The sequence below is a fragment of the Vicugna pacos genome, chromosome 4 (genome assembly GCF_048564905.1).
Source record: "Vicugna pacos chromosome 4, VicPac4, whole genome shotgun sequence".
In the NCBI taxonomy this organism is placed as follows: Eukaryota; Metazoa; Chordata; class Mammalia; order Artiodactyla; family Camelidae; genus Vicugna; species Vicugna pacos.
Window position 1 is genome coordinate 76,473,487 of NC_132990.1, and position 15,627 is coordinate 76,489,113.

General features: G+C 52.1%; 1 protein-coding gene across 4 annotated transcripts in view; it reads right to left on the reverse strand.

Annotated features, from left to right (window-relative positions):
* The window catches only part of DDX31 (DEAD-box helicase 31), a 67,109-nt gene that overhangs the window by 10,543 nt on the left and 40,939 nt on the right, over positions 1 to 15,627 (reverse strand). For 2 of the 4 annotated variants that reach the window (XM_072960359.1, XM_072960358.1), the window contains 3 exons: positions 11,087 to 11,198; positions 10,122 to 10,217; positions 5,625 to 5,793 (listed from right to left, as the gene is read on the reverse strand). In XM_072960359.1, the coding sequence (XP_072816460.1) occupies positions 5,625 to 5,793; positions 10,122 to 10,217; positions 11,087 to 11,198 (377 nt within the window). The remainder of the gene's footprint in view (positions 1 to 5,624; positions 5,794 to 10,121; positions 10,218 to 11,086; positions 11,199 to 15,627) is intronic. The other 2 variants (XM_015249831.3, XM_072960361.1) reach the window with 2 other exon arrangements.

The window sequence follows — 15,627 nt, forward strand, 5'->3', positions numbered from 1 at the left end:
CAGACAGGGGTTTCCACCTGGAGCCACACGCCAGAGGAGACAGACACGAACCACACACACAAACATCATGGACGGGGCAGAGCTGCCAAACAAGGATGGGGGTACAACGTCCCTCGGGCAGGCGGGTCAGAGACGCCTTCCCCACAGAAGGGACGGGGGCCCAGAGGCGAAGAGGAGCAGAGGGCGGTCCAGGCTTACGGCACATTTGGCGAAGGCCTGAGGAGAGAATGGGGACCCAGGGGGTGTTTTCATCATGGGAATAACGAGACATCACTGAAGGGCTGGAAGCCAGGGCAAGGCTTCCCTGGGGGTGGAGGCCCTGTAGCTGCCGGCACTGGGCAGGGGCGCAGAGTGGCCGCGGGAAACACAGCGGCAGACGGTTCCAGAAGGGAAGCTGAGGGGACAGGTGAGGATGGGGTTTCAAAGCTACAGAGAGCAAGGCAAGGAGGCCAAGGGCCGGAGAGCTGCACGCTGCTCCGAGACCGAGGAGAAGCCCTGGGCCTCCGAGGGTGGCTGTGCCCAGCCTCTGCTCTCCTGTCTGGCCAATCTGTCCTTTTACAAAATGACGACTGGCTGAACGAAACTGAGATTCTCACAGCGGGCAATACTCCAGGTTTGCCTTCAGCTAATTAAGTGATATTAGGGAGGCTGTAAATGCCACATAAAAATTGGCAGGCAAGCTGCTTGCAATGATGAGAATATTGCTTTGCAGGGAGATGCGGCTGCAGTGTCTGAGTGCGCGTCTTGGAAGGACCGTGTTCTCAAGGTGGTTCGTGATAAGAAAAGTTCAAGGTGCTAAAAGGCTGTCAGCTAACAGGGGCACTTCTAAGAATGATGAGGGCTGGGGAGAAGGACCAACGTTGCTGTCCTTGTCATCGTATCTGCAAGTGCTCCCCCGTGCTCGCATCCCAGGCACCGTGTCGACGCTTGATCCACATCATTTGGCTTGGTCCCCAGACAGCTGTGAGGCTCTGGGGCCCCCATCTGAGAGGTGAGGGGACTGAGGCACAGAGGCGCCGAGTCACTGGTCCATAGAAACAGAAACGGTGACTCAACCCAGATGCCTGTGTGAGTAAGGCCCTGACTTGTAACCACTGTGACACTCCCACAGCCAGCCTTTAAGGAACAAGGGGGCCAGGGGCAGGGAAAGGGGGGCCGGGGGCAGGGAAAGGGGGGCCGGGGCAAGGAGATGGCTAGCAGGGGTACAGACTTCTCCAACCAGGGTATATTCTGCACAGTGACTCTTACAAGTTACAAAACACTTACTGAAAAAGCAAGGACGAGAATCCCAGGGAGGGGCAGGGCAAAGGCCTTCAATGAGGAAAAATGCCCCCCAAATGGAGGGCTGCAAACTCTCTACTTTGAACCTGAAGGATAAAGCACTTCACAGGTGAGGAAAGTCTGGCAAACATGACCACCCTAAGCACGTCTCCTTATTTCAGAGAGGACGCTAAATGACAAGTTTGGAAGTCACAGGTGAGGGACGTGCTCAGTGGAGCCGGGGGTGGTGGCTGGGATGTGGGGCCGGGACCCAGGGGACTGGCCCCCCCCTTCATCCCTGAGCCCAGCCTGCCGATTGGGCACGCCCAGGTCCAGTAAGTACTAAGGCGGGAGCGATCTCTAATTTCAGGCTGTTTACCTGTTTGATAAGTCAGAACTACTAGGTAACACTTAGCGGGGCCGGCTGGTTTGAGAAAATTTGTACGAAAACGTTTCCAAGCACTAAGAACGGCATCAGAAAGACGCAGACGGCAGGAGCCGGGGGGAGGCCCGTGTTAGGTCACCACAGTGAAGCTGTTGGGGGGAAAGCAGTGCTTTTTCTAATTACAGCACATAATCCAAATGAGACAGACTGGCTGAGAACCAACAGACTCGCTCGCTCTTACTGTCACAGAAACACTAAGACCTTGGGGATCGTTGGTTTCTACGTTCTTGAACCACAGAGTGTCAAACAGATGGGGCATTCGCAGCCCCCACTGGGTGTGGTGTTGTGTGACTGCCTAGACAGACAGACAGACAGACACCCCGGCAAACAGCACAGGCGCGCCCGCTCAGAGCCGGTGGTGCTGGGTCTCAGCGTCTCCTGGGAAGACGGCAATTTTGGAAGGTACGTTACCCTTGCCTCTCAGGCACTGCGGCATCTGTCTAGCTTCAAAATAAGAACTGCATTTCCCGGGAGGAAAATGCTGTGTTCATGATGCATGTTGCCAAGGGGCCACTCAATATTTCACCCCCAGCACCGGCTCTCGGTGTGCACGTGTATGCAGGCGTCTGGGGCGGGGGCTGCTCTAACAGGCTCCCGTGTCGGTGTCAGAAGAGTCTGTGACTGTGACTGTATTTCTGGGCACAGAGGGAAGACACTCACTGTTCCCTTTCAGAACTGAGGGCCCAAAAAGGAGTCAGAGACCTAGTGATTAAGATCTCGTTTGGGGACATTAACTGTTTTTCTTTTTCCGAGCAGCGGTCCAGTAAAGGCATTAAGGCACAGAGATGAGATAAAAACTTCCCGTCACTGCACGGAAAGGCCCACAAGGCTCCTCGCCTGACCTGCCCTTGCTTCACACGCTGACACCTGGCTGAACTTCTTGTCTGGGGTGTGGCGGGCGGGGCAGGGTTCTGCTTAGTCTGACCAATTTGGTTTGCACGTAACGTCATTATTCTAGGCAGTAAACACCATAAAATGGAATGCAGAATAACTTAGAGAATTTAGTGCTATTATTTTATCCCGCCATACAAGACATAAGGAACCCATTCTCTTTCTTGACAGATGGATTTCGGAGGAGACGCCTCAGCTCAGAAACAATCATTGTGGCCATGGCGTTAACTCTCCACACTTGTGGGGGTTTAATGGACTTTTTTTTCCGTCCTCAAAAAGCAGCAACTGGCATTTGCTTGAGCCCTGACTGAGGTGAGGACAATCTGTCAAGCCCCTCTGTGGCTCACCCTGCCCACAATTATACGGTTCCCGTGCAGATTAGCTGCAAAGTCATTCTTCCTCCAGGAGTGACAGGTTTCCCCAGCGAAAAAAGGTACCTACTGTATCTTCGAGTGCCCGTCTGCATCAGCGAGGCAGGGCTGTGGTGGGAGGATGGAAGGAGTGTGGGGAGAAATGCCTTCAAAAGAAGGGCGTAACAACGGAAAAAGTAGCTGGAACAGAGTGGTGACATGGCAAGAACAGAGAGCGGCATTGTCACGGGCAGAGTAATCCTGTGACACGCTGCTGTCACTCACCACCAGGCTCCCTGCCGCGCCAGCCAGACATCAAAGGCTGCCCCGTACCATCTTACATGCTCTTTATCGGCTAATCAGCCCATTCTTCCCCAGATAAAGCCCTGTTAAATCCCCGCTCACAGGGGCGCGGCAGCCCTGGCGCCCATCTGCCAGCGAGGGTCAGCGGAGGCAGGAGGGGCGGCCTGCTCGCTCCCTAGTGGCCTCCCAAGGGAAGGGCGACGCTGGCTCCAAGTCCCCCCAGCACCTCCCGCCTCACTGCTCTGCTTTCCAGGATCTGGAGAGGAGCTGAGGACACCTGGTCGTCGGCAGGGCTGCTGCCTGGGCGAACACTTGCTAATGAAATTCCCGGTCGGAAAGGTAGAGTGCCTGCTCGCAATAAAATATTGGGGTCACATTTATCTGCAGGAAGAGGAGTGAAGGGAATACGTGTTTCTTACCAGTAATCATCTGGCCGTCCTGGTACTACTTTCTCCAAGTGCTGGCATTTTAGAGAGGGCAACAGGACGGCTAGGTTTCCAGACCGCAAGGGGGTCGCCCGCATCTGACTGCAAGCCTCATGGTTCTGTCCCAACTCAAAATCAGCTACTACATGCAGATATCGGCCACCCCAAACCAGACACTGTGCTGGTCCACAGGCAGGACCCTAACTCTGGTGCAGGGCAGCCCCAAATCTGGAGAGGAGCTGAGGCACCCTCTCCCTCTGGGAGGACCGGGCTCTAGCAGAGGGTGGGCCGAGGCACGCAGTGTGTCGCAGCAGGCAGTGCTCTGCACCCCAAACTACCCCGAAGAAACCAGAGCCGGACGTGCCAGCCTTGTCCGGGCATCGGAGAACAGCAGTGTGTGGAGAAATGTCTGCCTCACAGAATTACTGGAGTGCTGTCCTGTCTGCGAGGGACTGATAGAACAAACAATCAAAAAAACCCCAAGCATCTCAAAAATTCCAAAATGGGGATCCGAATTAGGCAACATTCTATCCATTATAAAGAGCCGTGTAGGCGCCAAGTCCCTGGACAGATCAAGTTGGATGTTCTGGAATCTTAACTCTTCTGGCTTCTACTCTCTGTCCTAAGGTGTTTCATCTGTACGGCCCTTTAAGGTTCAAAGGGCAGAGTCATGTGCATCACCTGATCCTGATGCTTGTGAACAGACTTCCTCTTCCCGTTTGTAGCTGACGAAAATGAGGCTCTGAGAAACGGTCCAAAGCTTACAGGCTCACACGGGACTGGAGCTGGAAGTAAGTCCATGCTTCCTGACCCTAAGACCAACGGTCACCTCCCTGACTGGGTGGCCCTCCTGTCATTTCACACCAGGGGAACTGGGCCTGATGAGGCTGATGATACAACCAGCACACCTTGGTGAATACGCAAGACAGACACTGTGCTGGAATGTGTGGGAAAGTGTGGAGCTACCTGCAGACTCTCGGTGCCAGGGCAAGTGTACAGCGGCGATTGTGATTCATACGCAGAAAGAAGGCTGCACGATGCAGGATAACCATCCAGAGGACTCAAGGGTTCTCTGTGCCCCAACATTTGATCTGTGCATACTTCCCACCCACACATCCCACAAGCAGTAACGGCAATCCATCCCAAATTTCCTATAAAAGCAGCTCTTGGCATCTAAAATACTCTGGTTCCCTCAAGGGGCTGGGTCTGGCACTAAAAGAACACCCTGTCTTTGAGGAGAGAAAGAAAACCTTTTACAAATGTATTTTGTTGAGGAAAATCATCTCAGGACCTCCTGACACTGTGAAGATGGACTCAGAGGTCAGTGTTTAACCAGCAGGGCAACACTCCTCACTCTGACTCTCCTCTCACCAGGACCCCTGGACAGTTCCTAACACGCTTTTTGGCAGGGTCGGGGGGGGGGGGTCGTGAGAAGAGCCCACTGTGCTTGTCTCTAGTCGTGCTCAGCATTGGAGGCGCATCAGCACCAAGGAGAGCGGCACGCGGCCCTGGGAGCCTGGCTGCTTCCCCGAGTTTCATGGAACACGCCGCCCTGCGCAGGTCAGAGGCTTTCCAGCAAGGACCACGTGAGAAGGTCTGACTGCGGCGTCTCCGAGTTACTCTACCAGTGGGCAGTGAAGACAGCCCAACAGATCTGTCTTGCTGCTCCAATAATCCCCACTACTCTGGGCACAACAGGAGACCACCGAATTTCTGCAGGTGCCTTGCAAGCATTCAGATTAGGCAGTTCTCCTGCTGTTCCCGGCACTTATCACATGGAGAGAAGAGCAGATACCAGTGATAATTTACTGCAAAAACCCAAGTTGGAAGAGTTCACACTGGGCACACGGCGGCCCACCACACCATACCACCCCTACCCACCTGAACACAGCTCTCTAAACCCATCTGCCCCTCAGCTGCTTGTCATAGGCCCAATTCAGCTCATCTTACCTCTTCAGGTTTGCTTTCTTCTTCTTTACAGACAAGGCACTAAGATTTTTGGGGGCATCTCTTAGCCCAAAGCTCTTAGCCACGTGCCCGAGGTGGAGCAAGCGGACGTGGAAGATGTGCTTCAGCTCCCGGGGGTAGGTTGCATAGGCCCGGATGAAGGACTGCAGGGCTGAAAGACAGGTGAGGGGGAGGGAGGCCGTCAGGGTGGGGGCTCGGCTGCCCCAGCTGCCGCAGCCTCACGACTGTCCTGTGCAGTTCAGTCTGCCAGGCAGTGATGGACACACAACCAGCATAGCACAACAGACACGAACAACCTAAATCTACAGTTGTGTGGGTTTTTTCAAATTCCTCAAAAAAAAAAATCTACCAGCCACAATTAATTCACCCAATATAATTTCACTTGAATAAACCCAATATAATCGCAGATACTACTGTGTAGCTTGTAATGAAACAGAGGGCAGGGGACCTGTTCTCTTTGCCAGTAGAGCCGTGGGGCCCCGCACAGCACCTGGCACACAGAAGGCTGTGGACACACGTTTGTTGTGTAAATTAGTGGATGAGAGAATGAGTGAACAAACTAAGACAGGATCACTGTCTATCATTTTCTTATGAAAAACTAAATCATCAGACATTTTAACTAGGAAAAATTTTTCCTAATTATATTAAATTTTTTTGAATACTTAATATATGCAAAAGTTACAAAATTTGAAAGGCTTTCTTACGACTGGCATCTTATGTATTATTACTGTATGCTCTTATTACTTCTAAATGCAGCCTCCACCCCAAGTCCCGCCGCCAGCTCCCCCATCCAAAGGAATCACGGAGACCAGCACTTCGTATACTCATGGGATTGTAACACCAAATTCTTTCTAAAGTATCCAGGACTGACCTACAGAGTGTTCCTTATCCATTCGAAGAATGTGTAGAAAACGAAATGAAAAGATAATTTTTAAAAGGAGGAAAAAATTGTTAAATTTCTAAAATAGCCCAACCAGTTCACCTGTTGATTGCCAGCAGTTTAGAGGTGTTCATCGGAAGGTCTAGCATGGAAATCTCAGTCCTATTGTAAAATCAAGAAAGAGGCCCCTGTTCTAGAGCCGGCACTGGCCAGAGAGGAGCCAGAGCTGGTACCCAGGAGGGTGGAGCTCCGGTTACACCTTGAGGCAGCATCCCTTCGAGGAACGATTACTCAGTTCCCCTGAATATCTTGCAGTAACTGATCAAGCGTCGGCCCTTTTCTCGCTCCCACAGGGCGGGAGGGGACTGTTCTGAAGTCGCCCCTCCCCGTCCCCGCTGCCTGTACCCCCCGCTCTCCTGCCAGCCGGGGAGCCCAGCAGAGCTGCACTGCCTGATGGCAGCAGGCACTAAACACCAGCCTCTCTCGCCCTCGCCCGTTGAGCCACTGGACTGGCAAGTTTGCCCACAGCTTAAACGTAATATCCCAGCAGCACCTGGAGACTGGCGTTTATGAACAGTAATAAAAAGTGTCATTTTAGCAGATCAGCTCCTGGAAGGATCCTGGGAATCCATCAAAGCTCTATTTACTGAGCAAAGTGAACTCCTTTTCCCAATCGATGAGAAATAATAACCAAGGCAACTCCTCTGCACCCCTCTCAGATTTGTGCTCACCCCCCTTTTCAATAACTGGGGACTAGGTTTTTCAAGGAAAACCTTTAACGCTTCAAATGGTCTGTGCTGCGGGGAGGGTTCTGCCACACGCTCAAGGCCTCAGAGGGGAAGTTGGTACGACTACCAGGACCCGCAGACTCAGGCCTCATCTCCTCCACCTCCCTCTCTCCCCCAACCCCGAACCCCTGCTCTGGACTGAAAAGGCAGACCGAGACCGCGCCCAGGCCTCCTCGCTCCCCTATGCTGATGCAGACTAGCCCCCAGCTTCCGCTTCCACTCCTGCACCTTCCCCCTCGCCTCCACGCCAGCCCGGGGCTGAGGCTGGAGAGCCACTGTCCCAGCAGACGTGCGTACTCGGCTGTACAGGGCCAACGCGCTCGCCAAGAAATGGCAGAAGCGCCCTCGCCCTCGACAGCTGGTCAGGTTCAGGGCGTCTCTCGCTGTGTATTTTTACTAAGCCTCCTTGTCCTCAAGGCTCCTGTCTCACGGGGGTCGTGACCACTGGTGGGCCTCCCATACTTGAGTGGACTCCCAGGTTTGGATAATTCAGAGCAGCAGGAACCTCAGATGCAGCGACAGCCGCCTGGAGGACCTTCCAAGGGGCAGGAAGTGGCACGTGATCACAGTGTCAAGAATGTCAAGAAGGAACAGGGGCTGTGGGGCCAAGACAGGCAGAAAGCAGAGACGTAACGAAAGCAGACGCTTGTCTGGGATGACAGATGAAGTACTGGCCCATCAGAGTGCGCACCCTCATGTCACTGAGTCCTATTTCAGGGTCATAAGGACGACAAAATTAAGGGAAATTTATTTAAAATAACTTACAAGGACATGTTGTCCTTTTTAGCAATCAAATCACATTTGTTCTTTAATAAATCTTTGACATCTGATCAGGAATGGTCAATGATCTATGGACGATGCCCAGGATCCAGGAGCAGAAAGCAGCAGGACTGCAGCCTAGAAGGTGCCGCTCGTCCTCGCTCCTCCAAACCCACCCCTGCGCTCAGAAGAGCCCGGTCTGCACGGAGGAGGCGCAGGCATCTCCCCAGCCAGCACATCCTCAGCGACGACTACCCAGAGGACGTGGGCAAGGAGGCAGCTCATTACAGCCCTCCTAAAGACAAAGCATCTGGCTGAGTAGCCAGCCACCTCCGATCACACCGGCGGGCGAGGGATGGTTTCATCAGTGACTTGTGTTTTCTTGACTTTGAGAAGCACCTCTTCCAGGCCAGGCACAACTCCTACACACGTGGTCCCTGCTCTTCAGGGAGGAGAGGCTCCAACCACAGGACAAGGGGTGGGGTGCAGGTAAAGGACTCCGCTCTCCAAAATTTTTGTTCAGAAGCCTAGAGTTCAAACTTAGGTTACCTCAGGCTTTACTACTTGAATCTCTAGCTACGAGGTGCAAGAAATGAGAGGGAAAAAGGGGTAACCACTTCTGGAAAGTGACAACAATGAAATGCTGGTTACCAGCAATGACTGGGTCAGAAAATGCAAAAGGAAAACAAACGCACACTTGGCCCAGGTTCCAGCTAGTTTTCTGCCATAAAGGCAAAGCCCAGCTGCTTTGTTAATCATTCATGAGGTGGGCTCTGAAATGGCAAGAAGGGAGGCGAGTCGGTAGTGGGGAATTGGCACATGCAGACTGAAGGGCTGAAGACAGTACCCACTCACAGGGCGTGGCAGCCACGGGCGCAGCCCCAAGCCTCCGGGACTCGCAGCCCCAAGAGGAGGAGAAGAGTGCGGGGAACCTAACGTCTGATGTGGGGTGACCAACATCTACTCTAGGCAGTTTCCTTAAAAAAGGGTACACTTATTTCCTTCCTGGGACATACACGCTGGGGAGTGGCCCCACTCCGACATTCTTTACAAGAAGACAACGAGCTCTGCCTGCCTCTTGGGATTAGTAAGTTCAATGGTAACAACAATGAGAGAAAACACAAAAATCACATTCTCTGGGAATTATTTCCTGTAACTTTTACGCTGGTGCCCCAGGCACCCTGAAATGGTTGTGGTCTCACCAGAACATCCAAAGCACCTACCTCTGCCATCAACGTCACAACGGTGGTGTGACTTTGACTTCCTTCCCTTCGCTGCCACTCTGTTATGAACCCAGAAACTCTGCTGCAAGCTGTTACGCACTGCACCGCAAGCTGGGTTTCCCTAACTTCCAGCAAAGCACCAACCTCTAAAGTTACGCTCGGGCAAACGTTTTATTCCTCTTGAGAGAATGTTCCTGTTCTTCTCTAAAGGCAGGTTCTCAGGAAGACTCTCAGGAATTGCTGAACTCATTCTAGGGAAATGCCTGGACAGGGTATTACCGGCAGCCAGACGAGCAGGACACACGCTCATCATTTGCTGGTGGTTACGGGCAATTACTGGGACCTCATCTTTCACCTTCGCGCTGCTGGCTTGCCGCAGCGTTCAGGCCACAACCGAGGCTGCTGTTCTAGTGTGCTGGGCATGTAATGGGCACTTGGCGGCATCTGCTGGCCCGGCCCATTTCTATCATCTATATCCTGGTGACCACAACTGCTGGTGACCAGCCCCTGGCCCTCACCCTTGCCCGCAGAGGCCATGCTCACATGGCAGCAGGTGACTTGTGCAGACCTATCAGACCAGGTCTCCCTCCAGTGGCTCCCCTTCCACTCGCCCTCCCCCTCCCACTAGCCACCCTGCTGTCCTGCGTTCCCCTGCGCGCTGTCCCCACTGCCTGGATGCCCTCAGTCAGAGCCTCCCCACCCCAGGGCAGGCCCCCTTGGGGTTTCTGCCTCCTGTGCAACGGGCTCGCTCTGCCCTCACCCCTTCGTCCCCTCACCTGCTCTACTCTCCTCCCCTTTCACCAGACGATCTGGTTCCCGGGTAACTTACTCACTATGTCCATTACATTCACTGTCTGCTCCCCGACTAGACTGTTAGAAAGGTGAGGACTTCCGTCTGGTTTGATCCCTGTGGTATCCTGAGCACCTGGAATAGTGCCCAACACAATAAATGTTTGTGAAACGAATTTTTTTTTAAAGTTTCAATTCATAAGAAGAAGAAAAGCAAGAATGCTACAGTGTTCATCTATTGGAAGCCAGACTGGCATTCTTCTCAAAATAGCAGGTAACTACCAAGAACTGTGGCTCCCCCAACAAGGGGGAGGTCTCATAAGCACACATGGGAGAGTCACTGGCCAAGACACACACGTTCCATCATAAAAGACATTCAGCTGTTCCAAGCGCCCTTCCCCTGTACTCTGCTCTGTGCTCAAAGTGGGCTGTGGAGTCCACACCTAATGCCTGATGATCCCAGGAGCCAATTAATCCTACAAAGGGCCTGAACATTAAATTAATACCTAACTCTCTGGCAGATTTCCTTGGAATTGGGTTCATGGTCTACAGTCCTTCCTCTGCACTGTTCTTTCTCATTTTTCTTTGTACTTTCAAACAGGAACTGCTTAGGTCTAATGTTTCCAGCCCTTACCTTCACCTCTAATTTCCATCTCTACAGCTATTTCCACCGACATGTCATGTCTCTTCCTTGCAGTTTTCAAAGAAAGAGAAAAATGGATCCCTCAGATTCAAGCTGCTGGGTCAAAGCTCGAGTCCTGATGTAAGCCAAGATAAAGCCTCATTTGTGCAAAACACGGGGAAGGATGAAATTAACATTTAATATCACTTTAAAGCCTTCCGTGCCTGCTTCCAAACCCTGCAGAATTAGGGAGATTGAAGGCTTTTGCCAGGGAGCAGAGACGCCTGCTTGGCCTCTCAGCTTGTCCGGGGGCCAAGCGGGTGGAGCTGGGGCTGAGGCTCTGCTGGGTTACCCACCCACCACCACCTAAGAAACTGACCGACCTTTCTTGGCCCCGGAGACCCTCCTCTCGCTGGAGTGCACGTAATCTTCAAACACCGTCTGCAAGACTGTGGCTCGCTCTCGGATTTCCTGGGGGCCAACGGCGTGGGATTTCTGGGAGGGTGATGGAAGGATTAAAGGAGACAGAGTCAGAGTCAGGAATAATGAAGCAGTTTATAATAGATTTAATAACAGTAAAATCACACAGTAACCACCTAGGGGCCAACAAGGGTAATCCTTTCAATATTACTAGGGAGAAAGAGAGGGCTATGAAGATGTTAAAGTCGAGCAAAGACGAGGGTGGCTTTGAGAGGGAGCGGACCAGGCCTCTTTATTTATTTACTTATTTACCTACTTTTCTTCCTGGCCTCATAGCACTCAGGTTCAAAAAAAAGTCCACTGGAGACGCTGGAATTGTCCAGGTCCAGCTCAGGCGTTTAGAACATCACTGCACATAAGCGGTTTTCAAATGAATCTTGCGTGTTCTACTCTGGCCTTAAATCCCCTGCCCTGCCCTGTACTCATCGACGGAACACTGACCACTCCTGCTGAACGGCCTCCCACAGCGACCTGCCTACGGCCCGTCCTGGAGCTGCAGAGCACGTGTCCCCGGCCCTAGGACACTCAGACTTCGTGTTTCAGACCCGGGCTTTCGGCCCAGACCGCTGTGCTGAGCCCCCAGGAACCTGTGGGGGAGCGAGTGGGCTCTCGCAGCAAACCACACGCGAGGAAGACAGCATGTGGCTCTGCAGCCAACGGCCCCCCAGTAAAAGGGAACATCTGTAGGCCCTGAAGGACCCTCTACAGGTGGAAAATGGGCATAAAACAAAGGCTCATTTTCTTCTCATCCTTCTGCAACCTCACAGAAGAGCCTCCTCTTTCCACGTCCCTCTGAAAACAAGGGCTTTGTGTTTCCTGTGTCTTAAAACAAGCCGGAAGGCTTCCTCCTGGACGTGAAGCTGAGGCCGAGAAGAACTCAGACGCTCCAGCCTGGTCTGGCGACCGTGTCTCCCCAAAGGTGCCCATTCCGCGAACGGTGCTATTAAGCTCTATCCGCACCTCTCCCCAGCCCCCCGACCACGTAGGTCACCAGGAAAAAGCCAGTGGGAGGGCCAGCTCGCTCTTCTTTTATCCCCTGTGGGGACAGGGTGTGCGCGCCCGGGCCTGGGTGACCGTGCCCTAGCCGGGCTTGGGGTCTCTCCTGCGCTGAAAGCTGCTGGGGGAAGAACAAAGGAAGGAGGAGAGAAAAAGCCCCCTCCTAGCGACATCGGTCTCCGGATTGATAGAGACTTAACAACCTGAAGATGTTCTTAGTTTAGTCAAATCATTCCTGCTACCTGTTTGGTTGACAACAGTCTAGCCGGTTTCACAGTACATGGTCCCCCTAAGGGTTTTATCCACTCAAATGTCAAGAGAAAAGTCACTCAGGAGCTGTGTTACGAAAGTGGACATTTGCTGTTGTCGTTAACGAGGATTTTTTTTCTACCCCCTTAACTGACGTGAAATGCAAACTTTTTTTTTTTTGCTGCCCTCTTTCGTTAAGCCACCTCAGCAGCACAACTGTCACCTTCCTTGCGTGTTTTTTTTTTTTTAATATGAATGTGAAATTAGCAAGGATGCCCTTTCCCCTGGCGGACAGAATCCTCTGTTATTAAAAAGTAAAGCACTTTAATAATGAAAACTTTTTCCTCTTTTTCCTGTGTTTTAACTGTTTAAAATTAATGAGAAGGGCAGAATGGTTGTCAAAGCGATATTGAAAGCCGGGCAGCCAGGACCGAATAAGCACAAAAATCCCTCTAGAGTGTTAAGTAAACAGAGCCCCAGTCCTCTCGAATCCTTCTGTTGGTTATTGTATACATTCTGTAACAGCTCTCAGAATAGATCTGAGAGCCAGGGAGGCAGAGAGGTTTCAGAATTCCAATAAAGGCCTCAAATTAAAGACAGCCTGGTGCGAATTCCAGGAGAAAATTAAAGAGACCTCAAGCTTAAGTGACAGGTGACTTGCTTCTGTGTCACAACTGTCAGGGGATTTAGTGATAATATGGCAATATATTACAAAGGGCTTTTCTTATTCCCCCCTTTAGGTTTCAAAATGAGGCATCTTTTCTTCCCAACCATAAAAAAAAAAGGAAAAAGAAAAAAATTACACATATATAGATAATGTGAGTGTGTATACAAGTGAAATCTGTAGGAAAAAAGGCAATGAGACTAGGTTCACACGTTTGAAATGATGAGGTCAGTTTTAGAGAAATGTAAGAAAAAGTTGACGGCAGAAAACACAGTGTACTTAGGAGAAAGCCGGTCTCACCCTCTGTCCGCCCCTCGTTTCCAGAAATACGCTATTTTAAAAATCGCCCCTCTTGAGAATGACTGAGGTATTTCTCAGTTGTCTTTGGGGGAGGACAGTCTAAATTTAAACTGAAGCCAGAGAGGGCAGAGTCATGCAGCACCAGCTCAGCCCCAGACAGGTCAGACGCTCCCGAAACGAGAGTGGGTCAGACCCGCAGGGCACGCGGCTGCCCCACAGGACTGGCCCTCCCACCCTCAACAACGCAGACCCAGGGTTGCTTAGAGATGCTCACCTGCAACTAATGGACCACAAGGTCCAAAAGGTCTATACACACTCAAAACCCTTTGTCAGTAAGACCCTGCTGACCTTGGAAGGGACAGATAATCAAAAAGCACTGAGCAAAGGGCTAGAGGTCTTGCTTTAGTATCTTGCCACGCCAGTGAGTGTGCAGTTAGGATAAGCTTACGGGCATATTTCATAGGACAAGAATACATTTAGGGGAACATGTCTGGATGTGTGCCTACCCTGTGAAGAAGGAAAATTCATGCAGACCAAGAGGCAACAAATGAGTTTACGGTTGGCAGGCTGGATTATCTGTGCTGTAAAAGTTTTGGGTGGGAGCAGCGGTCGGTGGAGGGTGGCTTTTTTTTTTTTTTAAGCATGTGTCTTGATCTTGCCAACTTCTAGGTGTTTTTAAACTAAATGGAAAGATTTTGTTTTAATCACTTTATTGCCAAGCTGAGGTTTACCCCTACGGTCCCTAGAACCTTCTGAGCGCTTCCCAGTCAAGCTCAGAGATGGAATTTATTCTCTTTGTAGGTGGGTGAACATTCACACACCCAGACGTAGCTATATATATTTTATCTACCTAAATATGAAATATACATTTTACAGATGCTTCGCTCGCTTTCTTTCTGTTCACAGAAACCCAAAAACACACGCGCCAGAGGGACGTTTACAATGGACTCGAACCAAGCTGGGGAAGAGGGACACCCTAATGAGGGTCTGTCTGGCCGTGTGTGCAGCAGGCCTGTCTGCTGAGGCCACACTGCTCCGCCCGGCACTGGTGTGTCTGCTCCAGGGAACTGTCCAAACTGAGAATGCCAGTTAAGACATGCTGTCTTTTTTATGTAAAACAGAATTAAAAGTTGTATCCAGCATTCACTTGGTTCTCTTTTCTGGTCTCTCTTTACTGGTCACGTGAGTCACACACATAGTTACAGCTCTCTGGCTGGACGTCTAGATAGCAATGTTGTCAATTCAGTTTAGTTTTCCTCTGTCCTCCGAACTAAAGTTGATCAAACAAGTGGTGTTCACGGACCTGAGCCTGCTATGATTAGCTAAGTTTTCTAAGGTAACCAGTTAGTTTGGTGTTGGTGAAAGCTCGATCTTGCCTAGCACTTTTTCTTTTTGAAAACAACGATCACCAAACCATAAGACCATCAAAACATTCCCCTCGTTCCTACCCACCAAGGCAGAGCCAGGGCTGAGGGGAGCTCGCATGACCCAGCAGCGTGCGGGGCGCTCTGTGCCCTGTCTTACTGAGACCTCCCAGCACCGGGCATTGGGGTGGGCCTCACCCCACAGACGGGTAACTGAGGCTGGGGAGGACCAGCTGGGGGACAAGGGCTTGAACCCATGCCTGTGTGCCTGCCTCGGGCCCAGCTCTCACCCACGGCCTCCCCCGGCCCCTCCAGCTCAGTGGTCCTCGAGGCCGGCCTCAGGGGAGAAACTGGTGCAGCCAGGCCACAGGGGGCAGAGGCTCAAAAGAACGGCCATGGCTCATCCCTGAAAGAGCAGAGGGAGGGGCAGCTGCTCTGCTCCCGCTCGGGGAACACGTCCTTCAGCAGGGCCCCCGCGCCGTCCACCTGCTGCCCCGGACACGTGCAGATGCAGCGGCCATTGGAGCCCCGGAGAGAGCCGATCTGTGCTCGGGGTAAACACCCACCCCAGGGCCCGTCGCGGAAACAGGCCGTAAAGACCAGATCCGACCAAACCTCTCCGGCCTCACTTTGCCGTGGTCCCGCCTGCCCTTGTTTCGGGAGGGCAGGCAGACGCTGGTTTTCCACTTGGTGTGACTCAGCAGAACAAGGGACGAGGCTCTGTGTCACTGAGTCTGGGCCTTGCTCCCACACCTGCTACTAACTGATGTGGCCACAGTAACAACACCCATAGTGAAGGCGCCCTCTGCTATCGGCGCCCGGACTTCCGGGCTGCTTCCTCCTGAACCCCTGCGACCTCCTCTGAGAAGAA